A 17455-nucleotide genomic window follows, 5' to 3' on the forward strand; every position below is an offset into this window, starting at 1 on the left:
CCTTTCGGCCACCCCGGCTGTTCACTTCGCGAAGCCAGAATCCGGCCTCGCCGGTAGCCAAACCAACGAGAAGAAGCCGCCGCCTCGAATACCGAGAAGAAGCCTCGACAAACAGCAAAGCCCTCGTCATCGTGTTCAACCTTTCGGCCACGCCGGCTGTTCACTTCGTGAAGCCGAAATCCGATCCCGCCAGCAGGCCAACCCGCTCGTCGAACTCCACCACCCTAGCCTTCGTGCCCAAATAGCAGCCCAGCCGGCTATCGGCGATAATGAATAGTCGTCCAAGGTACGTCACCCGCGCGCATGTCGCCAATGGGCCCCTACGTTTTAATCAGCCGCATCCATTCCTTATCCCTGTTTACTAACCCACTCCTGGCACTATGAATTGGAAAAAATAAATTATATAAAAATGTATTTGAACAGTAAATTTCTTTCATATGCTATCCCTATGCATGTAAGTGCGTCGTTCTCTTGTCCTTTTGACGTAGGACTTACGTCTTTCTTTACTATACTGGGTGTCATTTAGATTTTTGGAAATCGAGAGCGTTACGCTGGAAGGGAAGTTTTTGAACGTTACTAGCGCCTTTATCTTTCGATGGATTTTTAAGATTTATATATCAATCGACTCGGACACTCTCCAGCAATTTGCCTATTTCATTGAAACCTAAGATTATTACCGATAAGCTATTGAAAATTTCAATTCTTGTCAAATCTAGTAAAAATTTCATATGTAACCAATCCCGTGCATTCCTAACACGGACATCAGAATGCGGTATGTCACGGGCCTTCGGGTCTATCGGAAGATTTTCTTTGTGTATAAAAGAAGCAGTGTCTGCCGTGTGCGAGTCATTACAATTTGTGACAGCAGCGGGTACTGACGTGCTTTTTGCTCGCGCATTTTTTCGTTTCGTTCATTCGTTCGCTACATAGCGACAGCATGCAGTCACCAGCGGTAGAACTGCCGGTGGGTCTCCGAATATGCATGAAAGAAGTGGGCGTCCAACGTCTACTCGCGGTTATGTTGAAAACATTACCCATCGCTCGTTTTTCTGCTATTCCCTCGTGAATCCCTTGAGCAGGTAATGCAACCCTGAGAACCCCAAAGGTGAGCTAGATTGGGACGTGTGGCTGTGGACGTCCACTGCATAGACAGCGGACGTCACTAGCAGTTACAGGGTCAACTATGAAAAAAAAAGTAACGTTTAAATGCTTTTTTATATTTCTTAATGAAATGAAATTGACCTATTTTTTATTGCTCTTTATTGATCATTTTGTGGAAAATTTTGTAATATTTTATTGCTATTATTGATTTATTTATGGAAATTATGTATTTTTTAGTGGAACATTTTGTTTTTTTTATGCAAAACTCTTCTTTTATAATTGCAATTTTTGCTTTTAAACGTGCTTATTTATTTTTGTTTTGTGGAAAATTTTTATGAAAATTTTGTTTTATTTGTGGAAATTTTATATTTTTTATTGCTCATACCCTGATTTCTTTATTGGAAATTTTCTATTTTTTTATGGGAAATTTTTAATTTTTTAGGGGGAGTTTTTATTTAAGTCTGCATAGTCTCCTCTCTACCCTTCAGGACTCTTGAAGTGCGGCATACGAAGTGGTGACTCTACGACACTACCCATAATTCCATTACCCATAAAGCCATTACCCCGAAGGTCACTACCACGAACGCCATTACCCCGAACGAGTCACTATCGCGAATCAGTACCCCGAATCATGATTTCAAATTTATAGTCTATTTCAATGAAAAAAGTTAATAGTCAATAGAAGTTTATTTAGAATTCAGATCGTAGTGTGCATTGATACAGACAGGATGAGAAAAATTTCAAGTGTCACAATTTTTCAAGTTTCCTAATTTGTATAATTTATCACCTTGAATTTGCTAACACTGTATTCCGGATAACATGTGATTTGCCGAGTTGCCGAGTTATTACAGTTGTGGAGCTTAGATGGTCGTGTTAAAAATTATTTTAGGAAAAACATCGGCCTGGTTTTTCTGAACGAAAATGATTAACGCAACGGTCTACTCAATTTATCCATCTTAGAAACAGGATCTAAAGGACTCAAACTCTTTGGATTTGCAGCTAAGTACATCATATTTTATCCCTTTGTATAAAAAAAAACACCTTAACATTACCTCAGTTATATTATCCGATGGTTTTAACAGCTTTACTTCAGTCATACGCATGTTACTCTCATGTTTGCTGGGATTCCTTGGAACATGGGACGGTTATGCGTGTGACGGAAGCTAAGTAACTTAATTCCAGCATTCGTTATATTATAGAGCTCAAAACTATAAGAGAAGATGTTTGTTTTACTTTATTTTTTCCCTAATCTAATTTCCATTTCCTTACTATTTTGTTTAATTTTTATTTCAACATTTTTAATCTTATTCCTATATTAGTTTCTTATTTCTTAAACTCATAAGTTTTTAGTTTTTCGTTTACTCTATTAGTATAATAATATTATTCGATCAAATAACAGTTATTGATGCGGATTTTTCTAAATTATTCCTTATCATAACCGTTGAGATGAATTTATATAAAGTGAATTACACTGTTGTTATATAGCAAAAAAAGTTGTTTACGAAAGATTCTTATTTTGGGTCATCGAAGTACAAAAATTAAACGATAATTTGAACATAGTAGACACGACAAAGGAATAGGTAAAGTTTAGAGAAGGGTGTAATTCAAATCCGATGATATCATAACAATTAATAATACTATTCAAATCAATGTTCTCAAACATCATTGTTTTTTGATTTACTGTCTTTTTTCGTTTCCTTCTCTATAATTCGTTTGATAAATCGACACGAAAATAATAACCTTTATACACACATTTTTTTTTACTTGGTTTGCGTGAGAGTTTTTCGCTTATGTGCACTGGGGGACCAGCCCCTAATAGTACGAACATCTAGCGCTCAGAACGATCACCAAAATGTTTTGTTCTGTGTTGTGCGAACGAGTAAATTAATTTACAAGTACAGAACGATCACGCGATCTTCGAAATATTTTTCTTCTAATAAGCCGAACGATCGCGCGATCATTGAGATATTTGGCTCTGCGTTGTGCGGGTAATTAAATTAATTAACAAATATAAATTAAGTGCGTGCTCTATCGTGTTTCTATTAGTACGCAGAGTGATCGTGCGATCATCGAAATATTTTGATCTGCTCTGTGCGGTTGTTAAGTCGATTAATCAGTGCGCGTTCGATTGTATTTTTGTTTAATCTTCATCATACTACATGCTTCACACGGAAAACCGTTTACCAAAACGAACCCTGCTACAATACCTACCCCATGTATCCAACATCCCAGTGATTTCTCGTGGAAGTACAGATGACTCGTCGGCTTCCATCAAAGAGCGTCAACATTCTCCTACCCATTCCTTAATTGACCTGCATTCGGACACGGCCGGCGCTGGTATTGCTTAATATTTGGGTCACCAGTTCTTACACATTGAGGATGATGTTAGTCCCAAACATCATCTGTTGGTTCTCTGTGTAATTACATCTGACCTGGCAATAGCGGAGGAGCAACCGTGGACGGTCAATCATGCTCATGCTCATGCTCAATAGAAGTTTATTTAGAATTCATGTGAATTATAATACTTGTTTTACGAGTTATACAATAGTAGGGCGATTCTAGTCGAATAAATGACATAATTTTTGCGAGAATTTTTATCGTAGACCCGTATTTTTTTTCGGGGCGATAGTCCTTTGACAAGGTTTACCGTGTTAGACTCGAAAGTACTCAATGATGTGATTCGTTTCCTCAAACTTCACAGTATAGAACGAAACATTCTGGTTCCGTAAAATCCCATTACATATGGCCGGGGTTCTACCAAATCGCACCAAGCGCCAACAAAAAATTTCCCATTTTATGCCCAAGCTTATCCTGCAATGAATGCAGCCCAACATGCCACAGTAGCGACGAGTTGTATTGTAGTGTCTCCACTGCTAATCGTTGCATCGACATTCACTTCCGTCGTGCAACCAAATCGTCATGACGATACCAAAGCACGAATACTTCATACTATTATTCTTCAAGCGGCAGCTGCCACTCGAAGATTTTTTTAAACCTTTGTAATAATAAATTTGAATTAACATATAAAAGCGTTATATATGTTTTCGATACAATTATGTTACCAGAGTTCCTATTAATTGTGGTGATCGTAGTGGGCCATGCGCGCATACAGACGTCAATTTTTGGTGCTTGATTTTTGGCACAGCTTGTTTTCATTTTTAGAAAAATTTCGGCTAATGGAACGTACACACGGTCAAGCAGTTTGACCAACATTGACTCCACCTCTCGTTTATTCAAACATTCATCAAGTTTTACCAACAGTGACACGAACAATCAATTTATTCGACCAACAATATCACACACGAACGACCGAAGCGCCAACTTGAGCACCAACCATCAAAAAATATATGGGGGTTTGTGAAACTTCACTACAAATGCTCAAACATGTTCGGCGAGCCTTGACTCCACCCCCGATAACTCAAACCAAAATCAAACCGTTTTAATTTTTTCCAACCGAGCCGCCAACTGTCAAATGGTTGTTCGAACAACTTCACACACGTTCAAACAAAGCAGCAACCGAAGCGTTTTCCTGGGGGCGGAGTCAATGTTCGTCAAACTGCTTGACTGGTGTGTACGTTGCATAATGGTGAGTCAATCTGCGCCGGTGTTAAAAAATGTGGTGTGCTAACTAACTTTATTCGTGAGTGCTTCATTTTTCTCTTCCTATGAGCCAGTCACATAAGGGACATTTTAACGTTGTGCTATATTTTGGATTGTGTGTTGTGTTTTTCAGCAGTCTAGTGAGGATCTTCCATACAGGCGTAGAAGGATAAAATCAAGTGAGAGCTTTCCTTTTACTTAATTTTAAATGAAGTTTATATGCAGAAATGCCGCGAATACAACGTGCCCACACATCACCTATTCATCGACTTCAAAGCTGCATATGATACAATCGATCGGGACCAGCTATGACAGCTAATGCACGAACACGGTTTTCCGGATAAACTGACACGGTTGATCAAAGCGACGATGGATCGGGTGATGTGCGTAGTTCGAGTTTCAGGGGCATTCTCAAGTCCCTTCGAACCCGCAGAGGGTTACGGCAAGGTGATGGTCTTTCGTGTCTGCTATTCAACATCGCTTTGGAAGGGGTAATACGAAGAGCAGGGATTAACACGAGTGGTACACCTGTTCCATCACCTCGCACTCCGCTTTTTCCAGGTAGTGTTTCTTCTCCTAAAAAATCAGATCTGCTGTCTCCGCTTCCGTCTACAACGTTCCACGTTCTGCCGGGTACCTCGCTGCAGCGCGACCGCCCGCGCTGCGTTCTTCTCCTCCAGAATCTGTCTGCACTCTTCGTCGTTGCATATCGCCCATCACTATGAAAGCTGTTCCCAGCTCGTGTGTATTGCCGCAGCTCTGGTCGATGGTATGATTACCTCTAAATGTTCGCACCATTGATCCCTTCCAACAAACTTTCTGCAGCGCTACGATGCCGAATCCACGGTCCTTGAGCACATCGACGAGTATGCGTGTGCTCCCGATGAAGTTGCGAGATTTGTAGTTCCACGAACCGAGTTTCCAATCGCTAGTCCCTTTTCGGATGCTGGGTCATTAGGCCGAAAGGTCATTAGGCCGAACGGTCATTAGGCCGAATGGTCATTAGGCCGAATGAGAACTGGGGAGTGAGAAGTGAGTAGTGCGCAATGAGGAAGAAGTAGAAAGGAAGAAGAAGGAAGAAGGAAGAAAGAAGAAGGAATACGGAAGAAGGAAGAAGGAAGAAGGAAGAAGGAAGAAGGAAGAAGGAAGAAGGAAGAAGGAAGAAGGAAGAAGGAAGAAGGAAGAAGGAAGAAGGAAGAAGGGAGAAGGGAGAAGGAAGAAGGAAGAAGTAAGAATGAAGAAGGAAGAATGAAGAAGAAAGAAGGAAGAAGGAAAAATAAAAAAGGAAGAAGGAAGAAGAAAGAAGGAAGAAGAAAGAAGGAAGAAGGGAGAAGGAAGAAGGAAGAAGGAAGAAGGAAGAAAGAAGAAAGAAGAAGGAAGAAGGAAGAAGGAAGAAGGAAGAAGGAAGAAGAAAGAAGGAAGAATGAAGAATGAAGAGGAAGAAAGAAAAAGAAAGAAGTGAGAAGGAAGAAGAGAGAAGAAAGAAGGAAGAAGGAAGAAGAAAGAAGGAAGAAGGAAGAAGAAAGAAGGAATGATGAAGAAGAAAGAAGGAAGAAGGAAGAGAGAAGAAGGAAGAAGGAAGAAAGTAGAAGGAAGAAGGAAGAAGGAAGACGGAAGAAGGAAGAAGGAAGAAGGAAGAAGGAAGAAGGAAGAAGGAAGAAGGAAGAAGGAAGAATGAAGAAGGAAGAAGGAAGAAGAAAGAAGGAAGAAGGAAAAATAAAGAAGGAAGAAGGAAGAAGAAAGAAGGAAGAAGGAAGAGGGAAGAAGGAAGAAGGAAGAAGGAAAAATAAAGAAGGAAGAAGGAAGAATGACGAAGGAAGAAGGAAGAAGGAAGAAGGAAGAAGGAAGAAGGAAGAAGGAAGAAGGAAGAAGGAAGAAGGAAGAAGGAAGAAGGAAGAAGGAAGAAGGAAGAAGGAAGAAAGAAGGAAGAAGGAAGAAAACGGAAGGAAGAAAGAAGAAGGAAGAGGGAAGAAAGAAGAAGAAAGAAGGGAGAAGGATGATGGAAGGAGGAAGAAGAAAGAAGCAAGAAGAAAGAAAGAAGGAAGAAGGAAGAAAGAAAAAGGGAGAAAACGGAAAGAAGAAGAAAGAATAGAAAAGAAGGAGGAAGAAATGAGGAAGAAGGAAGAAAAAGGAAGGAAGAAAAAAGAATAAAAAAGAAGGAGGAAGAAAGAAGGTAGAAAGAAGAAGAAAGAAGGAAGAAGGAAGAAGAAAGAAGGAAAAAAGAAGAAGGAAGAAGGAAAAAGGAAGAAGGAAGAAGGAAAAAGGAAGAAGGAAGAAGGAAGAAGGAAGAAGGAAGAAGGAAGAAGGAAGAAGGAAGAAGGAAGAAGGAAGAAGCAAGAGGGAAGAGAGAAGAAGGAAGAAGGAAGAAGAAAGAAGTAAGAATGAAAAAAGAAGAAGGAAGAAGGAAGAAGGAAAAAGAAAGAAGGAAGAAGAGAGAAGAAAGAAGAAAGAAGGAAGAAGGAAGAAGGAAGAAGGAAGAAGAAAGAAGGAAGAAGGAAGAAGGAAGAAGGAAGAAGGAAGAAGGAAGAGGGAAGAAGAAAGAAGAAAAAAGGAAGAAGGAAGAAAGAAGAGGGAAGAAAGAAAAAGAAAGAAGGAAGAAGGACGATGGAAGGAGGGAGAAGGTAGAAGGAAGAAAGAAGGAAGAAGGAAGAAAGAAGGAAGAAGGAAGAAAACGGAAGGAAGAAAGAAGAAGGAAGAAGGAAGAGGGAAGAAAGAAGCATGATGGAAGCAGGAAGAAGAAAGAAAGAAGAAGGAAGAAAGAAGGAAGAAAGAAGAAGGAAGAAAACGGAAGGTAGAAGAAAGAATAGAAAAGAAGGAGGAAGAAGGAAGAAAAAAGAATAAAAAAGATGGAGGAAGAAAGAAGAAGAAAGAAGAAAGAAGGAAAAAAGAAGAAGGAAGACGGAAAAAGGAAGAAGGAAGAAGGAAAAAGGAAGAAGGAAGAAGAAAGGAAGGAGAAGGAAGAAAGAAGAAGGAAGGTTCAAGAAGGGACAAGGAAGAAGGGGTGAGGTGAAGAAAGAACTTCTCATTTTTCACTTCTTCCTTTTTTGCGCAAATTCGGCCTAATGACCGTTCGGCCTAGTGTCCATTCGGCCTAATGACCTTCGGCCTAATGGCCTGACACCCCCTTTTCGTCGCAGTGGTCTCGCCGATGGTTCCGGTCTGTACTCTCTTGTTGATTATTCGTTGCGTTGTGTTTTTTTGAAGGCTGGCTTGCGGGGCCTGACACTAAACCCCCTAAATTTCCGGAGGACCATGCTGCACAGTTTCACTTAGAATCCCTCGCTGGTACTTGGACGATGATCAGCCGCCCTAACATGGAGAGCAGACGCTGTTGTGAGCCGATCCTGACATGGAGAACAGACGCTCAGTAAGATTCGCACCTCAGGAGAGGAGCAAACCCCCCCATCCCTGTCAGCATATGACCATAGTTCCCACCGTGGTTGGTTACCCGATATTCCCTAAGGTTGCTCGTATCCCGGCCAGCACCACGAGTAGGTAGGGATAGGAGTTGCTGGGTAAGAGGCTGAGAGGGTTCGAAAAATATATTCTAAAAATTTTGTCTCTGGGGTGTAGGGGAGTGGGGGTGCGGTGTTTAAGTCCAAAAACCCCCCCGTGGCTACGCCACTGGACTGAGGACTTATCTGAGGGATTTCTTGGATAGCGTAGAACATATGTAACGATCACATTCTATTCTAAGGATCACAAAGAGGATGTATCATTTTTGAAACAAGTCGATAGACTTCTGGTTAAGCGTGTAGACCTTTAGTCCTTGCTCCTGAGATTTCTTGAATGATCCGGAACATTCTATGCCAGTACCACAAATAGTGTGTTTCTTGTATGACTGAGGTCTTACTCAAGAGATTTCTTGAAAAATGTAGCACAAATGTTGTGATCACATTTTATTCCAATAACCACAAATTGCTTGTACAACTTTTAAACCTAGTCGATGGACCTTTGGTTACGCGTGTAAACTCTAAGGCCTCTTCTGAGATTTCTTGGATAATGCAGAACTTATGCATTGATCACTTTCTATTCTAAGAACCACAAAAGGCATGTACCAGTTTCGAAACAAGTCAATAGACTTCTGATTAGGCGTGTAGATCATAAGGCCTTACATAAGGCTTCTTCTTAGCCATAGGATTTTAGGATTTTTTAAAACAATAAATCATTTTCCATCACACCTTTCATGGGAGCCCTCAAGTATAGATTACAAACGTACAGCAAACTCTCAGCCGATAAAACTCGTGTACACAACAGTAGTGGTACCTCGGCCGAGGTGGTTTTTTATAGTCAGATCAAGAACGATAAACAAATTTTATTTGCTTTCAACCACCGCCAAGGCTGTTGCTGCTGCGTCGGCGTCAATCTTGTTGTTGATCATGGGTGATTTCTTATGCCACTTAAATTTGAGTATGGGTAATCAACGAATGAAGCCATAAATTTTATTACAATTCATGCTGCAACTTCGATTGGATCGTTGTCGATAGCGGCTGTCGTCCGTCGTGGTCGTTCGGAAGGAGGTTCACACGGTGACAGCTGCCCACCGCGTTAACAGAGGTCACTCGTACGTATGCAACCGTCACTTAAGCCGCAATTATACTATAAACGCTTAATCGACCGATTGGCAATCCATGTACCACTGATAGTAGCTATTGAAAGTAGGTAAGTGTTCGGTGGTGTGGCTTTACCCTTTAAAACCAAAATCGCTCGTTTTGCTAGCTGCCAAAACACCTGTCAGCAGCTTTCTGTCAGAACCTCATTATTGGTTTGGGGCGAACTGGAGTCATTAAGGAAAATACCTTTCGGTGACCTCACCCCGTGCAGCTGTCATAATTCTTGACAAGTAGGCTGCAATCTAGCGCCAGACTACTGCGACCGGGCATTTCCATGTGACAACATTGCACAAAGCACTCTTCGGATCTATTGGTTTTTGCTGCGCGCAATGACGGACGCCACAATTATGCATGCACGCGGTGGTGCGGTGGCCAAACGGCTCGTGGCTTATTTGCATTAGCGGCGGGCACGGGGACTTCTCGAGTGTTATGCCCATGGGCACGGTGAAACAAAATAAAATAATAGATTTGTCGGTGCGGGCCGCTTTCGAGTGGCGCAAAAAGTAAGCAGCTGTTGGCGTATCATACTTTTACCGTTGCCGTTGCCACAGGACTAATAGATTGGACGGTTTCTAGCCTGGTCTAGGGGCGAGGCTTTGTGGCTACGTGACTTGTGGGTACTTCTACCGCTATTCGGATGAAAACAAGAAGAACCTTCAATAGTCGACAAGGTTTGCTAACACGATATCAAACTATGTTGTAGAAATAAAATGTGTACACATTTTTAAGCAAATCAGGATTTTTATTTTAAAAAATCCTGATAATAATCACAAACCAATCATATGATATATGTAGCTTGTAGTCTAAAAATCCTATAGTTAACTCTTGAAATAAAAACATATGCATTTCATTTTATTTTTGGGTATTGTTCCTAGACCAAGAAATGATGAAATTACGTTGAAAGAGAGCTTGTGATATAATTTCCATAAAAAAAGATCAAAAACATGCAACAGACTATTTCGATAGTTCTTCATTAATTATAACTGCAGGCTGCAGGCGAACTATGGTGCAAACTTTTTATCACCCGTTGATCGGATCCAGCGATTAGTTCTCGTGACAAGCATTTTTTAAAACCTCTCACTTTGTGCGTATTCCGTCCTTTATATTCGATTAAGACCTACCACAAAACAGCCGAAGGCAGACAGGTGGTATTCGTACGTGCGCACCAGGGGACGTGAAATTTATGCATCTCGGTTTTACACGTACCGATGCCGTTGTTACGCCGCTCATTTCGCGACTCGAAAACTTGATTGAAAATTACAACCGGACCCTTCGTGGCCACAACCAACCGAGGGGTGGAGCAGACCCGACCGTTTTTCAGTGTCCAAGTCGATCAAGCAGTTGCAGCCGAACGAGGCGACCGCTTCAATACAAATTAATCCAGCATCCCAGTAGCCGTCTCAGAAGGCGGTGGGTTCTCGCTCACGCACCGCCTTATAGTTAGTAGGCTTTGGCGAATTATGAATGGAGCGGATCGGTCGCACTGCTGGCTTTTGCAAACTCACGTGACCGAAATGAGGCCACCCCTTGGTTTGCCTGATGGACCCCGACAGGGTTGTGACCGCGTGGGGTCATTACACACTACGTCAGCCTGACAACACAATTCACTCCGTGCTGGTGGTGTGGCCGCTGCGGCGGCCCGGGGGTGGAGTTAGGGCCGGCAAAACGAATGGGCATTTCGTTTAGACCGTGGCAATAATTCGATAATTTGTTTGCCTTTCGGTTTTGTGTGCATGGGCGCGGAGATTGAAAAACTTTTGAGGTCCTCGAAGCGATACTATTTTCGATCGGTAATTGCGTTCCGTAGATAGGTATCAGTCAGCGCACGTGATTGGTTAGAGTGCTTGGAGTAAGCGCGACTCCACTTTCCGAATGGATTCGGTCAAATCGATTAGCCCTAAGGCAATGCGAGATCCAAATTCACATTAGCCGGTAGTCATATGTGTTTTCAGTCTTTGTCACAGATTACCGGCCATTGTCCACTTCAACAAAAAGTGGAATTTATGTATATCCGTTTTCGGACCTCCTGACGATCGCAAAGGCCACCGCTGATACGTAGATCTCGGGATGTGGCCAAAATTCGATTTATTTGCGGCTCGACCTTTTGCATCGGGGAACCCAAAAGCAGCGATCACGGTCGGCGTGCAACCTTGAAACTGACATGCGCTATCCATGTCAGTTGGTTTGGCTGCCGATCGTGGCTGCCATATTTGGAAAATGGCCAACCGTCGCGTCGTCGTCGTCGTCGTCATTAAGAGTATGCGGATCGGCCTCATTTGTCACATGTCTTTGATCTGCTCTGTCAGTGATCTCGTTGTTTATGCCGAGGTGGATGTTTGCGTATAGAATGACGCTCAACTGGTAGCAATGCGGTTGTGATCAATGGGGGGTGCGAACAGTATGGGTCTTGGAGGGTCACGTTTTCAGATCGACACCTGGGCTCCTTCGTTCGCAGCGGTTGTGTATGATAACTTTAATGGGTTAGTCTAGTGCCAATCAACATGCGCCGCAGGGTAGGCGATGCGTTGATAAATTATTCAGGGACAGGAACCGGAGTTGGATCCCCGGATGACTGATGTTAGGCTATTGACCGTGATACCAATTATGGGGGGTCGAAAGTCAAATCTTACATTATTTAGAGTATTTTTTTGCTAATGCGACATTTGAATTGTTGAATAAATTAATTTAAATTTTGTATTCCAAAACATCTCATTGTCAATTTTCAGATTTGTATTGAAGAACTCATGCGATGGTCTTCAGTGATCCTTTCCTTCAAAGGTGAAGGGTTACCAATCCGGAGATGCTCAAAAGGCCGAGCTTCAAGGTCCTGTCCGGTTTAAAAGGTTTTCGAGTGGAAAACATTTACAATTAGGCTTTTTATAGCTCAGCCTTAAGACCATGATGATGATTACTGGGTTCTAATAATGGTCTTGTCTAGACCTGTGCGCCGCTGCCGCCGTCGAATCTTTTTACCATACCGTAGCAGTGACAGTGAAACTCATATGACGATCACTTTTGGTTTTATACATACCACTGTAACTCACATTACGACGTGAAATTTAATTTCGTTTTTCTATAATACGGAATTGTTTTCCAGAAATTCAAGATATAGCTCCGCTTTTGGGAATGTATTCTAGAATTCTTCAGGTATTTCCAACTGAACTCAGTTCGAGTATTTCTCCAGGAATGTCATTGAGATAGTCAAGATAGTCAAGAATGAAAAAAAAATTAAGATTCAGTGACTACAATTTTAATAGTTTTACATTAGGTGCCGATGTAACTTTCCCTTTCGCTAACTTTAATTAATTGTCTGTAACTCATTGGCTTAAGCGCCCAGAAGCCTCCTTTCAAAAGGCCTGGAAGCCTCCTTTCAAGAGGCCTGGAAGCCTCCTTTCAAGAGGCCTGGAAGCCTCCTTTCAAGAGGCCTGGAAGCCTCCTTTCAAGAGGCCTGGAAGACTCCTTAAGAGGCCTGGAAGCCTCCTCTCAAGAGGCTCGGAAGCCTCCTTTCAAGAGGCCTGGAAGCCTCCTTTCAAGAGGCCTGGAAGCCTCCTTTCAAGAGGCCTGGAAGCCTCCTTTCAAGAGGCCTGGAAGCCTCCTTTCAAGAGGCCTGGAAGCCTCCTTTCAAGAGGCCTGGAAGCCTCCTTTCAAGAGGCCTGGAAGCCTCCTTTCAAGAGACCTGGAAGCCTCCTTAAGAGGCCTGGATGCCTCCTTTCAAGAGGCTCGGAAGTCTCCTTTCAAGAGGCCTGGAAGCCTCCTTTCAAGAGGCCTGGAAGCCTCCTTTCAAGAGGCCTGGAAGCCTCCTTTCAAGAGGCCTGGAAGCCTCCTTTCAAGAGGCCTGGGAGCCTCCTTTCAAGACGCTCGGAAGCCTCCTTTCAAGAGGCCTGGAAGCCTCCTTTCAAGAGGCCTGGAAGCCTCCTTTCAAGAGGCCTGGAAGCCTCCTTTCAAGAGGCCTGGAAGCCTCCTTTCAAGAGGCCTGGAAGACTCCTTAAGAAGCCTGGATGCCTCCTCTCAAGAGGCTCGGAAGCCTCCTTTCAAGAGGCTCGGAAGCCTCCTTTCAAGAGGCCTGGAAGCCTCCTTTCAAGAGGCCTGGAAGCCTCCTTTCAAGAGGCCTGGAAGCCTCCTTCAAGAGGCCCAGCCCTTCAAGAGGCCTGGAAGCCTCCTTTCAAGAGGCCTGGAAGCCTCCTTTCAAGAGGCCTGGAAGCCTCCTTTCAAGAGGCCTGGAAGCCTCCTTTCAAGAGGCCTGGAAGCCTCCTTTCAAGAGGCCTGGAAGCCTCCTTTCAAGAGGCCCAGGCCTCCTTTCAAGAGGCCCGGCAGCCCCCTTTCAAGAGGCCTGGAAGCCTCCTTTCAAGAGGCCTGGAAGCCTCCTTTCAAGAGGCCTGGAAGCCTCCTTTCAAGAGGCCTGGAAGCCTCCTTTCAAGAGGCCTGGAAGCCTCCTTCAAGAGGCCTGGAAGCCTCCTTTCAAGAGGCCTGGAAGCCTCCTTTCAAGAGGCCCTGGAAGCCTCCTTTCAAGAGGCCTGGAAGCCTCCTTTCAAGAGGCCTGGAAGCCTCCTTTCAAGAAGCCCTGGAAGCCTCCTTTCAAGAGGCCTGGAAGCCTCCTTTCAAGAGGCTTGGAAGCCTCCTTTCAAGAGGCCTGGAAGCCTCCTTTCAAGAGGCCTGGAAGCCTCCTTTCAAGAGGCCTGGAAGCCTCCTTTCAAGAGGCCTGGAAGCCTCCTTTCAAGAGGCCTGGAAGCCTCCTTTCAAGAGGCCTGAAGCCTCCTTTCAAGAGGCCTGGAAGCCTCCTTCAAGAGGCCTGGAAGCCTCCTTCAAGAGGCCTGGAAGCCTCCTTTCAAGAGGCCCTGGAAGCCTCCTTTCAAGAGGCCTGGAAGCCTCCTTCAAGAGGCCTGGAAGCCTCCTTTCAAGAGGAAGCCTCCTCCTTCAAGAGGCCTGGAAGCCTCCTTTCAAGAGGCCTGGAAGCCTCCTTTCAAGAGGCCTGGAAGCCTCCTTTCAAGAGGCCTGGAAGCCTCCTTTCAAGAGGCCTGGAAGCCTCCTTTCAAGAGGCCTGGAAGCCTCCTTTCAAGAGGCCTGGAAGCCTCCTTTCAAGAGGCCTGGAAGCCTCCTTTCAAGAGGCCTGAGAGCCTCCTTTCAAGAGGCCTGGAAGCCTCCTTTCAAGAGGCCTGGAAGCCTCCTTTCAAGAGGCCTGGAAGCCTCCTTTCAAGAGGCCTGGAAGCCTCCTTTCAAGAGGCCTGGAAGCCTCCTTTCAAGAGGCCTGGAAGCCTCCTTTCAAGAGGCCTGGAAGCCTCCTTTCAAGAGGCCTGGAAGCCTCCTTTCAAGAGGCCTGGAAGCCTCCTTTCAAGAGGCCTGGAAGCCTCCTTTCAAGAGGCCTGGAAGCCTCCTTTCAAGAGGCCTGGAAGCCTCCTTTCAAGAGGCCTGGAAGCCTCCTTTCAAGAGGCCTGGAAGCCTCCTTCAAGAGGCCTGGAAGCCTCCTTTCAAGAGGCCTGGAAGCCTCCTTTCAAGAGGCCTGGAAGCCTCCTTTCAAGAGGCCTGGAAGCCTCCTTTCAAGAGGCCTGGAAGTCTCCTTTCAAGAGGCCTGGAAGTCTCCTTTCAAGAGGCCTGGAAGCCTCCTTTCAAGAGGCCTGGAAGCCTCCTTTCAAGAGGCCTGGAAGCCTCCTTTCAAGAGGCCTGGAAGCCTCCTTTCAAGAGGCCTGGAAGCCTCCTTTCAAGAGGCCTGGAAGCCTCCTTTCAAGAGGCCTGGAAGCCTCCTTTCAAGAGGCCTGGAAGCCTCCTTTCAAGAGGCCTGGAAGCCTCCTTTCAAGAGGCCTGGAAGCCTCCTTTCAAGAGGCCTGGAAGCCTCCTTTCAAGAGGCCTGGAAGCCTCCTTTCAAGAGGCCTGGAAGCCTCCTTTCAAGAGGCCTGGAAGCCTCCTTTCAAGAGGCCTGGAAGCCTCCTTTCAAGAGGCCTGGAAGCCTCCTTTCAAGAGGCCTGGAAGCCTCCTTTCAAGAGGCCTGGAAGCCTCCTTTCAAGACGCTCGGAAGCCTCCTTTCAAGAGGCCTGGAAGCCTCCTTTCAAGAGGCCTGGTACCCCCCCTTCCGGGGGCCTGGCACCCTCCCTTCAAGAGGCCTGGCAGCCTCCTTTCAAGAGGCCTGGAAGCCTCCTTTCAAGAGGCCTGGAAGCCTCCTTTCAAGAGGCCTGGAAGCCTCCTTTCAAGAGGCCTGGAAGCCTCCTTTCAAGAGGCCTCGCAGCCTCCTTTCAAGAGGCCTGGAAGCCTCCTTTCAAGAGGCCTGGAAGCCTCCTTTCAAGAGGCCTGGAAGCCTCCTTTCAAGAGGCCTGGAAGCCTCCTTTCAAGACGCCCGGAGGCCTCCTTTCAAGAGGCCTGGAAGCCTCCTTTCAAGAGGCCTGGAAGCCTCCTTTCAAGAGGCCTGGAAGCCTCCTTTCAAGAGGCCTGGAAGCCTCCTTTCAAGAGGCCTGGAAGCCTCCTTTCAAGAGGCCTGGAAGCCTCCTTTCAAGAGGACTGGAAGCCTCCTTAAGAGGCCTGGATGCCTCCTTTCAAGAGGCTCGGAAGCCTCCTTTCAAGAGGCCTGGAAGTTTCCTTTCAAGAGGCCTGGAAGCCTCCTTTCAAGAGACCTGGAAGCCTCCTTTCAAGAGGCCTGGAAGCCTCCTTTCAAGAGGCCTGGAAGCCTCCTTTCAAGAGGCCTGGAAGCCTCCTTTCAAAAGGCCTGGAAGCCTCCTTTCAAGAGGCTCGGAAGCCTCCTTTCAAGAGACTCGGAAGCCTCCATTGAAGAGGCTCGGAAGCCTCCTTTGAAGAGGCTCGGAAGCCTCCTTTGAAGAGGCTCGGAAGCCTCCTTTGAAGAGGCCTGAAGCCTCCTTCAAGAGGGCTGGAAGCCTCCTTTGAAGAGGCCTGGAAGCCTCCTTTCAAGAGGCATGGAAGCCTCCTTTCAAGAGGCCTGAAGCCTCCTTTCAAGAGGCCTGGAAGCCTCCTTTCAAGAGGCCTGGAAGCCTCCTTTCAAGAGGCCTGGAAGCCTCCTTTCAAGAGGCCTGGAAGCCTCCTTTCAAGAGGCCTGGAAGCCTCCTTTCAAGAGGCCTGGAAGCCTCCTTTCAAGAGGCCTGGAAGCCTCCTTTCAAGAGGCCTGGAAGCCTCCTTTCAAGAGGCCTGGAAGCCTCCTTTCAAGAGGCCTGGAAGCCTCCTTTCAAGAGGCCTGGAAGCCTCCTTTCAAGAGGCCTGGAAGCCTCCTTTCAAGAGCCCTGGAAGCCTCCTTTCAAGAGGCCTGGAAGCCTCCTTTCAAGGGCCCCGGAAGCCTCCTTTCAAGAGGCCTGGAAGCCTCCTTTCAAGAGGCCTGGAAGCCTCCTTTCAAGAGGCCTGGAAGCCTCCTTTCAAGAGGCCTGGAAGCCTCCTTTCAAGAGGCCTGGAAGCCTCCTTTCAAGAGGCCTGGAAGCCTCCTTTCAAGAGGCCTGGAAGCCTCCTTTCAAGAATCCAGTAAGCCTCCTTTCAATAAGCCTGGAAGCTTCCTTCCAAGAGGCCCGGAAGCTACCTTTCAAGAGGCCCGGAAGCCTGCTTTCAAGAGGCCCGGAAGCCTCCTTTCAAGAGGCCCGAAAGCCTCCTTTCAAGAGGCCTGGAAGCCTCCTTTCAAGAGGCCTGGAAGCCTCCTTTCAAGAGGCCTGGAAGCCTCCTTTCAAGAGGCCTGGAAGCCTCCTTTCAAGAGGCCTGGAAGCCTCCTTTCAAGAGGCCTGGAAGCCTCCTTTCAAGAGGCCTGGAAGCCTCCTTTCAAGAGGCCTGGAAGCCTCCTTTCAAGAGGCCTGGAAGCCTCCTTTCAAGAGGCCTGGAAGCCTCCTCTCAAGAGGCCTGGAAGCCTCCTTTCAAGAGGCCTGGAAGCCTCCTTTCAAGAGGCCTGGAAGCCTCCTTTCAAGAGGCCTGGAAGCCTCCTTTCAAGAGGCCTGGAAGCCTCCTTTCAAGAGGCCTGGAAGCCTCCTTTCAAGAGGCCTGGAAGCCTCCTTTCAAGAGGCCTGGAAGCCTCCTTTCAAGAGGCCTGGAGCCTCCTTTCAAGAGGCCCAGGCCTCCTTTCAAGAGGCCTGGAAGCCTCCTTTCAAGAGGCCTGGAAGCCTCCTTTCAAGAGGCCTGGAAGCCTCCTTTCAAGAGGCCTGGAAGCCTCCTTTCAAGAGGCCTGGAAG

General features: G+C 45.9%; 1 protein-coding gene across 1 annotated transcript in view; it reads right to left on the reverse strand.

Annotated features, from left to right (window-relative positions):
* Positions 1-348: 348 nt before the first annotated feature.
* The window catches only part of LOC134207555 (uncharacterized), a 52936-nt gene continuing 35829 nt past the window's right edge, over positions 349-17455 (reverse strand). Inside the window, exon 2 of the mRNA XM_062683262.1 lies at positions 349-378. Within this exon, the coding sequence (XP_062539246.1) occupies positions 349-378 (30 nt within the window). The remainder of the gene's footprint in view (positions 379-17455) is intronic.

Source organism: Armigeres subalbatus, chromosome 1 (assembly GCF_024139115.2).
Source record: "Armigeres subalbatus isolate Guangzhou_Male chromosome 1, GZ_Asu_2, whole genome shotgun sequence".
Lineage (NCBI taxonomy): Eukaryota > Metazoa > Arthropoda > Insecta > Diptera > Culicidae > Armigeres > Armigeres subalbatus.